Source organism: Prionailurus viverrinus, chromosome B1, assembly GCF_022837055.1.
Source record: "Prionailurus viverrinus isolate Anna chromosome B1, UM_Priviv_1.0, whole genome shotgun sequence".
NCBI classification, from domain to species: Eukaryota; Metazoa; Chordata; class Mammalia; order Carnivora; family Felidae; genus Prionailurus; species Prionailurus viverrinus.
Genome location: NC_062564.1, coordinates 39,333,581 through 39,350,690, shown reverse-complemented (window position 1 = coordinate 39,350,690; position 17,110 = coordinate 39,333,581). Strand labels below are relative to the sequence as shown.

Sequence of the window (17,110 nt, the reverse complement as noted above, 5' to 3'; positions counted from 1 at the left end):
CACACACACACACACACACATTCCCAGAGCACCAAGAGGAAAGGCCCTTAGGTTGCAGTTGAGGAGACCAAAAGGCAAAGGGTCTGCAGCAAGTGAGGGACATAGGATGAGAACAGAGCATCTCCTGTCCCCCTTGGAAATGCCACTCCCCTCCCCATAGTGGTACCTACTCATGTGCCTTGAAACAGAATTGTGGATTATACATGACTAGGGTATGAATAAACAGGCTCGAAACCTTGATCTTGCGCTCAGGGGCTCAGGGTAGACCCCAAGCTTGGATGGAGTCAGGGAGGCCCTGCAGAGCATGGAGACTTCTATCCCTCCACCTCCCTGTGGGCCTCCCAGAGTCTGCTCCTCTTGCTCTCTCCTGGTGATTCCTGTTCACCGCCGAGGCCTAATGCGTCTCTTTTTAAGATCAGTGACTCAATCTGAGCAGCCCCAGGTTTTTGTCCAGAGGGGAGTAGACTTCAGGGACTATAGAACCCCTATAAAAAGAAAGAAAGAAACAACTTGAAGCTAAAGAAGCAGCAGAGCACCCAGGAGGTTGATCTCTGAGTGGCTGGGTGCTCCCACATACCGGCAACTAACCATAGGTGTTCTTTGATTTCTCTAAGAAATATTTCTAAATGATTATGTGCAAATCAGAATTCTAAAAATAACTAAAATTTTTTCTAAAGCAGATTTCCATTTCAAGAAACTCTGTTTCCTTGTTCTGTGTACAGGGAAGGATTTTTTTTTTAAATGGTGTATGTTTATCCAATTTGAATTTAGAATAAGTTGGATTTTCCTAAAGATGGGGCATAGCTGCAGTTGAAACGTGTGGGGAGGTGGTGAGGGTGCTTTTCCTCAGTAAGCCGTGGCCATGACCTCAGAATCTCTGGGTCACATCTGGACCCAGGTAATTCTTTGCAATCTTGTATTTATTTGTAAGCATCTTAACTTTTGCACCTTCTATTTAATAAGTTGTGATGATACCGATGATAATAAATCAATTACAGATAACCAAGCACTGCCCCTTACATTACTATGTCATTTGGTTATGACATCTAGTTCATTTCAGGATAAAGAAACCAAAACTCAAGAGAGGTGAAGTGGCCAAACCAAGACTCAAATTCTAGACACCTGACTCAGTATCGTACACTGGCCCACCAGTGGGGTACAATGAATCACTCGTGTACATAGCCCAGCCCTGGTTGGGATGCAGTTTTCCTGTGCGGGAGCCCCTCCCCCAGGCCCAGCGATGGCCTTGATCAGAGCAATGCAGCCTGGGGGCTACAGAGGGTAAGAACTACATGATACCTCTGATGAAAGGTGTTGAGGATGACTTTACTCCTTCTTGTACGAATTAAATAAATCTCCTAGGCGAGAAAGGGACAGTGACAAAAAACACAAGTCTTCTCTGGTTCTGTTGGTTTGCAGTGGGCTTTAGGTTAAGAAAAGACATGGGGCATCTCAGTTTATAAAAGTGAGACTTTAAGGGACCATTACTCTGTGAAGGCGTCCACCATGGAGTGAAACCACATTTTTTGAGTAGAACTTCAGAACTGGGAGGCCAGTCCCTTAAACATGCCTCACTTCACCGGCCTGTGATGGACACACAGCTTTTGGGACCACTTTAGTGTATGAAAGGCAGAGTATTTTGTGGGATGTAGTTTTTTTCATGCTGAGATCCCATTACTCTTCCAGGCTGCAAGCCCCTGCTTCACTTTGTTTGAATGACAGGAGGCCACATTCAAACAGAAACAAGAGTTTCCATTTGAAGGTTTTAAGCTGAAAAGTCTTAACATAGGGCTCAGGCCAACATTAGCACTGCTGATGGCTCTCGGAAGCAGGCAGGTGCTGGGGCTTCTCTTTGCAGTCTTATTCTCTCAAGGAGTTGATGCTGGCCACCACTGCCACCAAGGTCCTGAGTTCCCTTTCCCGGATGGACATGCTCATAACTTGGGAGGTGGGGGGAGCAGTGAAACATCTCCCCTAATGCTTCCTCTCTTCATGCAAAGTTCTGTACAGATCAGAAAGGCAAGTACAGATCAGGAGACTGGCTGCGCAGCTCGATTCAGCGGTGTGTTCTCTCCTGGCAGGTGGCTTTGATTTGGACATCAAAGGCTGGGGTGGAGAGGATGTGCACCTTTATCGCAAGTATCTCCACAGCAACCTCATAGTGGTGCGGACGCCGGTGCGGGGACTCTTCCACCTCTGGCATGAGAAGCACTGTGTGGATGAACTGACCCCTGAGCAGTACAAGATGTGCATGCAGTCCAAGGCCATGAACGAGGCATCCCATGGGCAGCTGGGGATGCTGGTCTTCAGGCATGAGATAGAGGCTCACCTTCGCAAACAGAAACAGAAGACAAGTAGCAAAAAAACATGAACTCCCAGGGATAGATTTGGGGAGATGGTTTATTTTTTCCCTTTTGTGATTACTGAATAAGTGGCTGTGACAAGGAAAAGATTTCCATAAAGGGCAAAAAAAAAAAAAAAAAAAGAATTCAACTGATTAGTAAAAGCGACGAGGGGGAGAGCCTCCGATTTCCCTCTGCCTGTTTGGCTTTACGCAACAGGAATGAAAATCTTTGCCTGCAAAAGTAGCCCAAATGCATCCCATGTAGTCTCTGACAAAGGCAGAATGATTGTGAGATTATAAGCCTAATGGCATGGAGGTTCTGATTGTGTGTACAGCAAAGTGAGAGCTGTTATCTTTTGTGCTCATTGAAATATTCATGAATTGAGACCAGTTTTGTAAAAAGTTCTTGGGAATGAAAGGCAAGCACATGTCTCCCCATATGAACGATTATATTGGTAGAGCTGTAGTGCCCAGGAATGCTAAAATATCAGAAGACAGGTGAGGAGACTTCGTGATACTCAAAGATACACCCATGGCAATCCTTGTGAGTATATGAAACAAAACCAAATGGACTCAAAAAGGAAAAAAAAAAAAGAAACTATTGTATCATTTCCACCCAAGATTAACCAAAAATAATCTGCTCATCTTTTTTATCATCGTTTTAACCATCTCCATTTCTCAATTTTATTTAAAAATGCACTTTTTTGGCTTATGAGTTATATTCTGCTTATTTAATTACCAACTTGCAAGCCTTACTAAGAGAGCACAAGTTAGCATACATTTTTATATCTTTTAAGAAAATACTTTTAGGTATATTATGAGAACTTTTCGTTCAGACTGATCCCCGTATCCAAGGACATGCCAAATGCTGATCCCGTCAGACACCGAATGTCAGATCTTTGGTCATATGGAAGTCATGGTGTGGGGCTACTGATACATCAAGACATATAGATACTTTATCTGAAGAATATTTCCCAAGGGGAGCAACTGAACACTGGAGGGAAAGAAAGATACACTTTTTACCTTAGCAGAAAAGGAAAACTCATTCAGACTGGTAATATCTTGATTTATTCAGAAGTCAAAAAATACATTTTCTCCTCAGGAGAACTGGGGATCACTTTCTTACCTGTTTAAATAAACCAAAGTATACTGTGTGAACCAAACAATCTCTTTTCAAAGCAGGGTGCTCTTCCTGGCCGCTGGCTTTCATGAGAAGAAATGCAGACAAATGTATTTTGTGAAAGATCACTCCATCTGCCAGAGTCAAGTGAGATGTAAGACTTTGCTACATGTTCACCTACCCCCACCTAGGGAAGTAACTATTTTTTAAATGACGCAGTTCTACTGAGTCACTAAGATGCTTCTGAAAATGGCATTTTATTACAGTTTCCAACTATTTAAAAAAATAAATACAGTTAACATTGAGTGATTTCTACATTCATGTGAAAATTATTTATTAGCCAGCACCAGATGCATGAGCTAATTATCTGTGATTCCTTGCCTTCTGTTTGCCCCCAGTCAACTCATTGTTTAAAAGCTTCAGGAACATTCAAGCTGTTGGTGTGTAAAAAAAAAAAAAAAAAAAAAAAAAAAAAAAAAAGAGAGAGAAAGAAAAAAAGAAAAAAAATGCATTATATTGATTTGTACTGGTAGTTCACAAATTTTAATCAAAACGCAGGACATGAATGTAAGGTGGCATTGGAGAGCTAATAAAATATGATTTGTGGATATGATTTCTTCTTGGAGCAAGAATGCCATGTTTTTAGTTTTGGGAAAACTTTTTACATGTGCAGAGACCAGGATTTCTCAACCTTGGTGCTAGAGACATTCTGGGATAGATCATTCTTTGTTGTGGGGGCTGTCCTGTGCACTGTAGGACATTTAGCAGCACCTCTGGCCTTCACCCACTAGATGCGAAGAGCATCTCTCACCTAGGCTGACAACCAAAATGTATCCAGTCATTTCCAAATGTCCCCTGGGGGACATAAAACTACACCTGGTTGAGAACCACTGGTATAGAAGGAGAGAACCATAATGAAAACTCTGGCTGTGAATACATTTTACTTGTCCTTTTTATTTTTTTTAAAGCTGATTTATTTTGAGAGAGAGAGTGTGCACACACGTAAGTGGGGGGAGGGGCAGAGAGAGAAGGAGGGAGAGAATCCCAAGCAGGCTCCATGCTGCCAGGACCGAGCCCAATGTGGGGCTTGATCCCATGAACCATGAAATCATGACCTGAGCTGAAACCAAGAGTCGAACACTTAACCGACTGAGCCACCCAGGTGCCCCTACTTGTCCTTTTTAGTTAGAAGAAATTGAGAAATGGTTCCCAAGGTCCCTTTCTAATTGAGTTTCATATTTTCACATACCCTGGTGATACTAGAGATTCTGGGCACGTCTGGCTTTGTGGGACTGACCAGCACACTCCTCCTATATTCTTCCAGTGTCTGGAGGACGTACTTCCAATAGGCAGGCAACAGGAAGCAAATGTGATCATGGAATTAGGTCTAAGTGTCCTGCAGATGCTACAGTCCCAGGCTGTACTGTGGGCTAACTAGCCATTTGTGCTTGTTTAAATTGCATCTCACAGATGCCTGAGGCAGCGATTAAGAACCGAGTTTCAGCAATTGGTTAAGAATTGCTGAGGGTAGCTGAAGAGAAGATGAAACAGCATAATATTAAACCATTTCTCCCTTTTTAGAACTTAGCTAAAGCAGTTTTATCAACAAGTAGGAGCCCTCTTGGGGCATCTGGCTGGCTCAGTGGGTAGAGCATTCACCTCTTGATCTGGGGGTTGCAAGTTCAAACCCCATGTTGCGGTAGAGATTACTTTAAAATAAAATTTTAAAAAACAAACAGTATGAGCCCTCTGAAAGTGCATGTAAGAGGGGATCTTAGTTTGAGCTGCTATATCAAAAATACCTAGACTGGGTGACTTAAGCAACAAAATGATTATTCAGGTCCTAAAGGCTGAGAAATCCAGGATCAAGATCCGGTGTCTGGTGAAGACCCATCTCCCTGCATCCTCACAGGGCTGAGAGCAGAGGGCTGGCTGTCTTCTGGGCACTAATTCCATCATGGAGCCTACCTCATGACCTAATTACCTCCCAAAGACCTCACTTCCAAATACCATCACATTAGTGCTCCAACATCTGAATATTGTAGGAACACAAACATTCAGTCCATAGCAGGACCCATCCCCCTTCCCTGGACCAAGACACATACAAAAGAAGGGTTGGTGAAAGCGCCACTGAAACGTTACATTGAGGGGCTTGGAATTTAACCTCAGCAGCAAAGGAAAGCAGTAATGAACTCTGGTTTGAAAGACCCAGTCATGACATCTTCTAAAGGAAAGATACTGCCGAGGAAGCACTGAGTCTTGTGTTTAAGGTTCGTTCCAACTCTCTACATCCTCCCTCTGTTCTTACGGTATAGAAGTCACCTGGTAACTGGCCCAGCCGTCTCTCTGGAGCTGGGGTCTCTGCTACAGACCTGGGTCTTCTCTGAGCCCTGGTGTGCTGACGCAGCCTTGTGAGAAGTGCTTGTTTGCCCCACCACCCACTCCCCATCCCAGCCAGTTAACTATTCACCAGCACACCACTGCCTCCCAGTGACATACCTGTTCTCCTTGTGCTGGCGTTCGTCCAGCCATCTACTTTGCAGCACCCCTTCTGTGTTCATAAATGTGGGCAAACTGGCTTCTCTCCATACATCAACAATGAAAGAATCAGGCCTAGGAATTTGCAACAGGTGAACAGAATCTCACACAGCCCTGCTTTGAAGATTTTGTCACACTCAAGTAGACATCATACGCAGTTCTGAAATGTATGAAAATTGCTGCCCAGAACCTAATTTCAATAAACTTTGTTTATTGGGAAAAGTTAATGTTATCTAATCTTATCAGTGTTCAGTGTGGTAGTTAATACCAAGGCTTCCCCGGCCAGACTGCCTGGGCTCAAATTCTAGCTTTTTCACTTGCAACCTATATGATCTTAAGCCAGGCACTCGGCATCTCTGTACCCGTTTCCTCATTCAGGACAGCGAATGCAGTCACATCTGCCGTACACATGAGGCACATAGCAGGTATTCACATTCAGCTATTATTTGATACCAGTTCTGCATTCACAACTATTATGCTTCCCAGCACGTCCATAGCACCTCTTGGGCCAATATGGGTCGCACATTAGAGATCATGAACCCATCACGTGTGCACCATTGTCCTTTTATTTCTGTTATTCTGAAAACAAGGTCCGTCTACCTGAAGAAGGATAACTAGGAATGTAAATTTTAATGGATAACTTCTTCCTTAAATTGCACACTCAGTAATTTGGAGTCAATAATTTGGAGACATTTGGGAAACAGGTGTTTGAGGTAGGGTGCATAGCCAGGCACCTTCTGTACAGAATGCCACTCTTCTAAGACAGGTAATATCATTATCCGGGTGCAGAAGTGGTAATGAACTCTCTCAGAGGCCCAGACTGAAAGTGGCTGGCTTGTCAGGCTCACACATCATGGCCCCATCCTACCACCAGCTCCAGAAGGCTTGAAGGTCAGGAGACGAGGGTAGACAAGGGAGTTTGGGCTTGGGACAAGTCCAGACTCTGTGATCTTGTGCCTCAGTTTCCCACTGTTTCTCTACTCTTCAGCCCACTTGAAAAATCCCCTGACAGTGACCAAAAACAACACAGTGATCCAGAAACATGGATTGTGCCGGGCTGCTTCCCTCCAGCTGCTGTGAAACTCCATGACAGTTGGGCTCTGCAGTCTTGGAAGCAGACCTCCAGCAGGATCCCAGGGCCGTGCACTTCAAGGCTGCCTTGAAAGGGAGGGGAGAGCAAGTGGGAATAGCGGCCTTTTGAAAAAGATTTGACATTGTTTCTGAGAATTGCCGATCAGAGATAATGCCCTTGGGCGGTCCCTTAAAGGTGGGTGTGTTTTACTCCCAACACCCAAGTAACTGGCAGCTTTGTGTGATCCATATTCTGATTAGCTTTATATTTGAATTCAAAGCTGTTTCTCCTGGCAGGACTCTGTGCTTTGCTGTTGCTGCCAAAAACTATGGGGACTGTGCCAGCTGGTCGGGGGCTTTGGGTGGTTTTTCAATACACAGAGAATGTTCTCTCAGCAGAGGTGCCTTTCAAAATGTGTCTGTGACGCTGATCCTCTGAACATGCCCTCTGGAGTGGGCAACTCCAGGGCCCCTTGGCTGTGTCTGCCTTTGCTCTTCCAAGGGAGGGTGTAGGTCACAGCCTGGGAAGAGAAGCAGGCCCTGCCTCTGGGCTGTCTCTGCCGGTCAGCCACTCACCCAGAGGCTCAGGGAGGGCCAGGACACCTTCAACGACCTCTGCCCGAGACTCATCAAATGTCCTTTGGTGGCTGGCTTTGCAGACAGCCTGTCTGCCACAGGCAGTACCCAGGTGGGACACTTGGTGAACTGGCCTTACTCTTCATCAACCTGAGTCAGGACATCAGCCTGAATTGAGGTGAGCACAGTACTGGAGGGGATTCCCTCCACCCCAGTTAATCCCACAGTCTCCAACCCCACCCCAGTCTGCTACCAGACCAGTACCCTCCAACCCCAGAGTTTAAAGAATTTCAACAGCAGTCATCACCTGGCCTGCTAGGATGTTAAACCCCATTTGAAACAGTTAAGAAAAATAAAAATTTAAAAATAAAAATGGACAGCAAACAGCAAAACCCTCAAGTTAAATTCAAAGAAAGGCTGAAGGAAAAAAATGTTTTTAACTATGTGTTCTTCTAGTCATTAGTCTCGAACAGAGCCATGTAAAAATCACACCTAGAATGTGTGAGGCTGTCAGGAATAGCGGTGGTGTGTTTAGGAAGCATTTTCTAGAGCTCCGCCATACCACTGAGAACACCTCCAGGAGATAAGGTGTTTGCCATGAGGTTTGGTTGTTGAGGCACAGTGTGGAGGAGGGTAACCAGGATCTTGACTCAGCTGATAGGAAGATTTCGTGAAGGGAAAATAAAAGCTGATGTAGACTGACGACAGTGGCAGGGGCTTGTCCCCTCCCTGCAAGTCGGTTTTAGCAGTGGCTAAACCTATCTGGTTGACCTATTTGGGAAACAAAGCAGAGTTAATCCCAAAGGGATCTGGGTTTGTAGTAAGTGTTCTGGTCAAAAAGGCAGGCAAATACTTGGGGATTGGTGACCAGGAGTTCCAGAACAACTGAATCAATTTGTCAACCATCAATTTTGGGTAAAGACTGATACCTTGGGGATTGTCAAAATTCGACAGTAAGAGAATGCCGTCTCTATGCCATTTCTAGTCTAGACTAAGGTAGAAATCTCTCTGTAAGCCATTTCAACTGGCTAATACATTGTGTGGCTCATAATTATATCTCTTACTGTAAAAGTTTCCCTTTCCCCCCAAAAATTCATCCCAGAAACTGTAGCAAATGGGTCATTACTAACACAGCCCATTGGTTATATAAGCCGAGGTGCTAACAGAGGAGCATGGAGTGCAGGGATCCTGGCTTTGTTGGACCCGTGATTCACGTAGAATAACTACCATTTGCAGAGAACGGTATAAATGCCAGGCACTTTACATATTTCTTCTTTAAGCTTCAGAACCCAGTGGGTGACTGAGAGCTGAAGCTGAGATGCTTAGTATTTTTTTTTTCTTTTAAGATTCCACTCAGCTGGTTAATGATACAACCAGGATCCTGACCCTGACTTTATCGAGCTAACTCCAGACCAAATAGTGTATTGTTACCACACAATTAAAAAAAGCACTTTTGTCGTGTAAACCTCCTGAGAGTTTTCAGTCTGGGGCAGCAGGAGGAAGTGTAAGGATCCAGCACAGGGACAGAAGGAAGCACAGCAAATGCACTGGAAATAGAACGATAGAGTCCACAGTGGAGGCAGGAAGAACAGAACTGACACACTGCAGAATAGTCTGTGGTGGGGAAGGAAAAGAGATGAGGAGCTCTCCGGAAATACAACAGAAAAGGAGGGAGAGATGAAAATGATGAGGATGAGATTACAAAAATGGAAGGCAGAGGGCAGAAAGGGAAGGGAAGGCATAAGGCAAACAGATGTGTTCTTTAAAGATGTAATTGAAGAAACTTACCTTCTAAAAAAAAAAGACCTGTGGGATGCAGTCTGAAAGTATTTATCACATTCTTAGCAAAAACGAAAGCAGAGGTCCAGGGAGATACATCCACGCGTCCCCTGTCATTTTTGTGTGTGTGCATCACACAGCAGGCGTCCCAAGGTATCTGTGTGCTCACACGTGCCTATAACATGTATTTGAGAAAGTTGGCTCACAGAGACAGCTGTCTTTATGGAAAGGAGCAACTGTAAAACTTCAGGCCATGAACTTCTTTTTTAAATCTACAAGCAGATTTTGTGCCACATGAGCACCTGCCATTCTTTTACTTCAAAGGATGGTTAATTCCAGAGTGTAGCTCAGATGGGCAATTTTTGATATAAATACATCTAAGATATTTTAAGTGACCTGTCCATGCCTCGTTTTCACTTTTTCTCCCCTTTCCTGATCCTTTTTCTTCTTAACTCTATCTTTTTCCTCTTCCTGGTCTAAGGTTTGGACCCACTAACATTTCTTGGCATTACTGAGCTCCGCTGGGGATGCTGAGGGACAAAGTAACTTCCTTGTGCATCCTCCCATAGCAGGGTAGGGTAGGAGACCAAAACCCAGGGCCTTACAGGTGATTTGATGGGGGGGCGGTTAATGATTGTGAGGGTCTGGCAGTAGAGGGATGGCAGCCAGAGAGTCTGGAATGACTAGAAGAGGAGATTCTAGAATCTCATTGAGGGAGTTGAGAAAAAGAAGAATTGACATAGGCAGTGAGAGGCATTTGTGCACAGTCTCAAAGTGATAGGCAGACTGGAGTGCCCGAGGCTGGAACCTGGACAGTAACAGGAGAGGAACATCCTCGACCAAGAAACCTTAGGCAGGTTAAGGGGGCTGGGCTTGTTGAGGCAGCAGAAGGAGGGGACCAGGACCAGGGTATGGACATCCTTGCTTTAGGTCATAACTAGGGTCAGACACAGGGAGACTGTGTCTAATAGCTGAGCTGAGAATTCGGGCCCCCCCACCCCCATTTAGTGTTAATCACTTTCTGAATTCTTTACCATTCTCTCTCCCTGAGAATTTTAAGTACTACTCCTGGCCATCACGTCCATTGTTTGATGATGTGATCATTGTTTGTATCAGTTTATTCCTCTGAATATTAATAACCACAGGATAAAATAGTATATAACTCAGATCTGCTTCCCCTTGTACTATGTTAATTCAGTCAGGTCATTTGCTGTTTCCCCAGTAGGATGTGATTTAGTGTCCTTATATCTGGGTATGACTGTACTTATTTCCTCCAAAATAATTCTAGGCAGAGGATGATGCTGGAATCATATGTCTTCATAATTATTAGTGACTATGGGGTACTTTTCTATTTATTTCAAAACCTTAAGATTTAAAAACTGAATGAAATTAGTAAAAATCAGTTAGTAAAAACACCTTCTTTTAATTAAAATAGAACTACCATATGACCCAGTAATTCCACTTCTGGGTGTTTATTCAAAGAAAGCAAAAATACTAATTCAAAAAGATACATCATCCCTATGTTCATTGCAGCATTATTTACAGTAGACAAGAAGCAACCTAGGTGTCCATTGACAGATGATTGGATACAAAGATGTGATACACACACACACACACACACAGGAATATGACTCAACCATAAAAAAGGGATCATGCCATTTGTGACATGGATGGACCTTGAGGGTGTTATGCTAAGTGAAATAAGTCAGAGATAGACAAATACCCTATGGTTTCATTTACATGTCAAATCTAAAAACATACAAAACCAAGCCAAACTCACAGATAGAGAATAGATTTGTGGTTGCCAGAGGGAAGGAGGGTTGGGGGGTGGGCAAAATGGGTGAAGGGAGGTCAAGAGGTATAGACTTTCAGTTATAAAATAAGTAAGTCATGGGGATGTACAGTATGGTGACTAGAGTTGATAATACTATAGTGCATATTTGAAAGTTGCTAAGAAAGTAGATCTTAAAAAAGTTATCACAAGAAAAAACTTTTTAACTTTGTAAGGTGATGGATGATAACTATACTTATAATGGTGATCATTTCACAGTGTATACAAAATGTCAAATCATTATGTTATACACCTGAAACTAATTTAATGTTAATGTCAAGTACGCTGCAATTTTTAAAAATGTGCTTTTGTATTAGAAGTGAAAGCTGACATTCAGAGAGCTAATGGTGGGAAGATATGGAGACAGAATAGAAGTTTGTGACTTCCTGTCCTGTGCCATCTTTGCAATTCTATAAGGTCACAGCTGTTGAGTCACAGGAATGAAAGCCAAAGACAGGTTCTCTTGGACAAATGTCTCACTGACAGTTGTCTCTCAGACTGTACAAACACACGCGACATTTCAAGTAACACTTTACGATGATCTGTGTTTAAAAACTTTCTCATAAAAACACACGTGTGCACCCATACACACTCACACACACACGTCCCCCACACTCTGTCGTTACATTTCACACAACGAACTGCCTCACGGACTAACTGCTGCAGCCCCTGCTGCTTCTGGAGGAATGCAGATACAGAGACTAGGCCTGAAGTGCAAGGAAGGCTCCATCTCCCCAGGAGAAGAACCTGTGGCTCAGAGCATAGGAGCATCCTTGGTCACTGCCCAGAGGCCAGCACCCCTGCTGAGCCGGAGGCTGGGGTGGGGACGCAGTGGGGCACAAGACTCCTGGCTGAGGGAATCTGCATCCCACTTGGGAGGTTACTCTTCATCTCCCTTTTTCCTTCATTATCAGGGAGGAGACTGTAGAGCAACAAATGGTATGTGATGTGTGTCACGTTCCACAATTACGTGAACTTCTGTGTTCCTTTCCCAGGGCTGCTCTAACAAATTACCATAAACTCAAAGGCTTAGGGCAATAGAAATTTATTCTCTTAGAGTTCTGGAGGCTAGAAGTCTGAAACCAAGGTGTCAGCAGGGCCACATTCCCTTCCAAGGCTCCAGGGAAGGCATGTTCCATACTGCTGTCCTAGCTGCTGGGGGTTGCCAGCACCCCCTGCCATTCCCTGGCTGCGGCTGCATCTCTCCAGCCTCTGCCTCTGTCGTCCCATGGCTGCCTCACCTCTCCGTGTCTGTTTCCAAATCCCTTCTCTCCTGCTAAGGATGCCAGTCATTGGACTGAAGGCCCACCTGAATCCAGTATGAACCATCTTAACTTGATCACATCTGCAAACACCCTGTTCCCAGATAAGGTCACATTCACAGGTACCAGGGCTTAGGACTTCAACATATCTTTCTGGGGACACCGTTCAACCCACAAGTAGTACTCACACAGCTCACTATTCTGTTCTGGTCTACCCCCACCGGTAAGCACCTCATGCCTCATCCTGTGTGATGTGCTCCTGGATGGAGCCAAGGTAGACTGGGCAAGCACCGTCCTGCTCATGGAAACACACTCGCAGATGTCTGCTCATGCCTCTACAGTCCATGGTATTTCTTTACATGTTAAGCCTCTCCTACATTTTTAAACTCCTCATTCAATTTACATTCCCAACTTTCGTTCTTCTGTGTCTCTTACATCCTGGCTCCAGCATGCGTGACAAATGAAGTGTGTTTGCGGGGTCATTTCAGCCACGAGTAAAGGCTTTTTTTGCCAGCTCCCCAAAGCCAACATGGAACTTAATGTAAACACAAACCTGAGACATTTCAAAATGACGCAAAGAGGGGTCATGAAATACTTCACATGAGCTACTAGTTTTTGAAGTAATGCCTTAATTCCTAAAAGGTTTTGATTCCTTCTTTGTTCATTTTATATACATCATTAAGGTTGTATCCTTCATGTTAGGTAGTTGCTGAAATTGGGAATCATCTCTCTTTACTTTCAGAGTGAATATCCTGCAGAGGCAATTTTCTTTTAACATTAAACTCCAGCATTTGTGCAGAAGAGAGATTTCCGTGGGGCTTTAAGGATACTTCCAGTTGATCAGCATTGGCTCTGCTGCAGGGTGACTTTGGCTTCACATACAAATGTCTATTTCAGCGATGTCTGTCCAGAGGAAAGCCCAGCTGGAGGTTACAGGATGACATGTTGGAGACTGTCACTCAAAGAGCTCCAGGTAGTCGGGCGGCTCATCCTGCTGACCACAGGGGTACAGAAGGAGCTCTTTCCCCAGGGAAGTTATAGGTTCCTCCTGTGAATCAGAAGGCATAGGTCAGGCTGGGCTGTGGGGGGGCAGGTTGTTAAGACAGCATAAATAATAACATCATGTCCTTTCTGCCTCCTCAGGGTATATAACTTCTTGCTTGCCCTTAGCTTTATTGGTTTATGACAATCTTTTTTTTTTTTTTTAATTTTTTTTTTCAATGTTTATTTATTTTTGGGACAGAGAGAGACAGAGCATGAACGGGGGAGGGGCAGAGAGAGAGGGAGACACAGAATCGGAAACAGGCTCCAGGCTCTGAGCCATCCGCCCAGAGCCCGACGCGGGGCTCGAACTCACGGACCGCGAGATAGTGACCTGGCTGAAGTCGGACGCTTAACCGACTGCGCCACCCAGGCGCCCCAGTTTATGACAATCTTAAAAGAGATTTTTCTCATCTGCAAATTGCAGATTTTCTCATCTGCAAATTTCCCTCCCAGGCTTGAGTTCTAAGTAAGAGTGGTCTCAGATGTGGTCAGTGTGTGCACAGATTTTTAGCATCTTCTACATTCTCTGCCCCAGTGGGTTCTCCCTGAATATTTGAGGAAGAACTAGGTTCAATGATAAAGGAAATGCAATTAAGAATCCTGATTATCTAGAAGAATTATCAAAGACTAATCCCCCCATTACTTGTCTCAATCTTTTTTCTCGTAATTGCCTGGGCTGCTGCAGGACAACAATTCACAGAGCAAATTTAGTCTGCACATGGTTTCACCTTGTGATATTCCACCAGCTCCGCCAGGGTGGCATGCTGGAGCCGGTCCACACCCAGGAAGCTGTAGGAGTCCGTAGAGGCATCTATGAGGAAATGTTTGCAGCCATCCTCAGACAGATAGGACAGGGCATAGCCTTTGATCCTTTCACTGACTCGGATTAGAAAACTGCCTGGCACACATGTGCTCAGAAGTTCATTTGCTCTCTTTAATGTAAGAATTCCTGTGGGAAAGAAAAGCAGGTATTTCAGCCAAATCATTTCCAGAACTTTCTTCAGTTAAATATAGCTGTGTGGATAAAGTTTTGTAAAAAGTAACAACAACTGTAAGTACATTTTGGTTCTTAAGAATACAGTGCAGTATCATTCATCTTCTGGTATTTGGTAACTGGGCCAGGTAGGTTACATAAGCAAATGGATAATATAAATGAGGGTATGCACGTTTACCCTTCAGAGTACGTTTCCACCTATGCACCCAGTTATCACACCACAGCTGTTAGGTAGCTTCTGTGTCTGGCATCCTAGAAGCATTAGATCTGGAAGGGGACTGGAAGTTGCCTTCCTCAGTTTATTGACGAGGACTCTATGGCCTGGAGAGTGATCCAACATGGTCTTAAACAGTGCTTCTCAACCAGCACAATGTCTAGAAGTGTATGATCGGCATCTTTGGTTGTCATGGGCAGGGAGTTGCACCTGGCAGCCAGTACAGAGAGGCCAGGGACGCTGCTAAACATCCTACAGTGAATAGTACAGCTTCACACAGCAAAGAATATCCAGCCCAAAATATCAATAGTGCCAAGCTGAGGACCCTGGTCTTGGAGTCAGCAAGTCAGTGACAGAACCAGGATGGATCCAGGTCTTCAAGTGCTTTCTACAGTAGCTATTCCTAAATCATGCTTCAGTGGCATTTAAAGGAATACAAGAATTTACTTATAAACATATATATACACCTATATATATGTATATATGTTTATATATGTATATACATATGCTTCTATATTTATGTCTCCATGTTTGTCCTAACATATATTCAAAACAATAAAACTCTTCATATATATTAAGTTTTATATGTATATATAGTTTAGATGCCTCATGAATTCACACTAATTAAGACCAGTCTTTCCCCCAACCAGTCCAAACTCATGAGGTTTGACTCATGTTCCCAATTTCCCTTCTTATTCCCATTGTAATTCATCAGATGAATCACTAACATTGCAAAACATACAGAAGGTATGCAAACACATCTTGGAGAGATGGTAACATCGTTCACTTATTCAGCAAGTTCGGATTTGGGAGGAGGAGCGTTATTCTCCCCCTGTTCCCTTTCACCACTGCAGAGAGAAGCTCTTTCTCCTGTTCCATAGTTAGCTCCGTATTGATACTCTGTATCTTATTATTAGGGGAAAAAAACCCAAAAACCTCCTGGTGAAAGGGCAATGGATGGATCATTACAGTCCTTTAGTCTTATTATTAATAAAGTTAACTGAGAATTGAACCCTAATTATCCAGAACAAAACATTAAATAAAACCATCTCTATTTTACTTTAAATTTTTTTTTTTCAACGTTTTATTTATTTTGGGGACAGAGAGAGACAGAGCATGAACGGGGGAGGGGCAGAGAGAGAGGGAGACACAGAATCGGAAACAGGCTCCAGGCTCCGAGCCATCAGCCCAGAGCCTGACGCGGGGCTCGAACTCACGGACCGCGAGATCGTGACCTGGCTGAAGTCGGACGCTTAACCGACTGCGCCCCCCAGGCGCCCCTATTTTACTTTAATAAAAGGGGGATTGAAAAATCACCTGTTCTCAGGGCACCTGAGTGGCTCAGTCAGTTAAGCGTCCAACTTTGGCTCAGGTCAAGATCTCACTGTTTGTGAGTTCGAGCCCTGTATTGGGCTCTGTGCTGACAGCTCAGAGCCTGGAGCCTGCTTTGGCTTCTGTGTCTCCCTCTCTCTCTGCCCCTACCCAACTCATGTTCTGTCTCTGTCTCTCTCTCTCAAAAATAAACATTAAAAAATTTTTTTAAAAAATCATCTGTTCTCTCCCAGCCAAGACGAACCACTCAGCCCTTCTCCTGCCTTCTCTTCTCCCATGTACCATTCAGGAGGCCCCAGGGCCTGCACCTTGAAGTCAGAGCGTTCAACCCCTGTGAGGCTCAACCCCAGTGAAACGCCAGGATAAGAACTGGGGATGTTGAAAGGCTTGGCAGATTCCCCCACTCATAGATAGGAAGCATCTCTGAAACAGAAGAAGAGTCACAACCTCTCTCCTCGGGCCTCCAGCTCTACTGTGCTGATGCCCAGCAGGGTTACCAAAGCCTGTGCTTTACCTCCATTACATCCAGTTACCTTTCTGCCCTATCCTTGACAAGACTGGGCCAACACAATCTGTGGCACCACTGATACTGGTAAGCCTCTTGGATTAGCTGCTAAACTGTCCACTGTAGGTGCTCAAATGATACCCATATTAAGTTCTAACAGATATGGACCTGCTGCTACTGTTGGTCTGTTGTACCTTTCTAGACACACCTCATCCTATTGATAGATTCCAGAGGACAACCATAAGCTGAAACAAGGCAACAGGTAACCAGCCTGCCCTGAGACTAAACATGACTGAGGTCTCAAGACTCTGTGTTTGATTGTTATGGAACCAGGGAGATTTTTCACTGACACTGAAAACTCCCCTTCAGAGGTGAGGGGCTAACAAACCACTAGTGAAGGAGAAGCAGCATTCTGGAAAAAAGATTTCTCTCTTCTTGCAGACTTACTGACAGGCTAACTCTGAAATTGCAAGTTACTTCAACAGATGGGGTAGATGTTA

The 17,110-nt window shown here is 44.2% G+C and overlaps 2 protein-coding genes across 22 annotated transcripts in view; one reads left to right on the top strand and one right to left on the bottom strand.

The window, feature by feature from the left end:
• The window catches only part of CSGALNACT1 (chondroitin sulfate N-acetylgalactosaminyltransferase 1), a 342,341-nt gene extending 338,264 nt beyond the window's left edge, over nt 1-4,077 (top strand). For all 18 annotated transcript variants that reach the window (XM_047856667.1, XM_047856682.1, XM_047856669.1 and 15 more), the window contains one exon: nt 2,082-4,077. In XM_047856667.1, the coding sequence (XP_047712623.1) occupies nt 2,082-2,371 (290 nt within the window). In that variant the 3' untranslated portion in view covers nt 2,372-4,077. The remainder of the gene's footprint in view (nt 1-2,081) is intronic.
• Nucleotides 4,078-11,025: 6,948 nt separating this feature from the next.
• Nucleotides 11,026-17,110, bottom strand: part of SH2D4A (SH2 domain containing 4A) — a 64,238-nt gene continuing 58,153 nt past the window's right edge. For all 4 annotated transcript variants that reach the window (XM_047856859.1, XM_047856862.1, XM_047856861.1 and 1 more), the window contains 2 exons: nt 14,294-14,514; nt 11,026-13,569 (listed from right to left, as the gene is read on the bottom strand). In XM_047856859.1, coding sequence (XP_047712815.1) covers nt 13,477-13,569; nt 14,294-14,514 — 314 coding nt within the window. In that variant the 3' untranslated portion in view covers nt 11,026-13,476. The remainder of the gene's footprint in view (nt 13,570-14,293; nt 14,515-17,110) is intronic.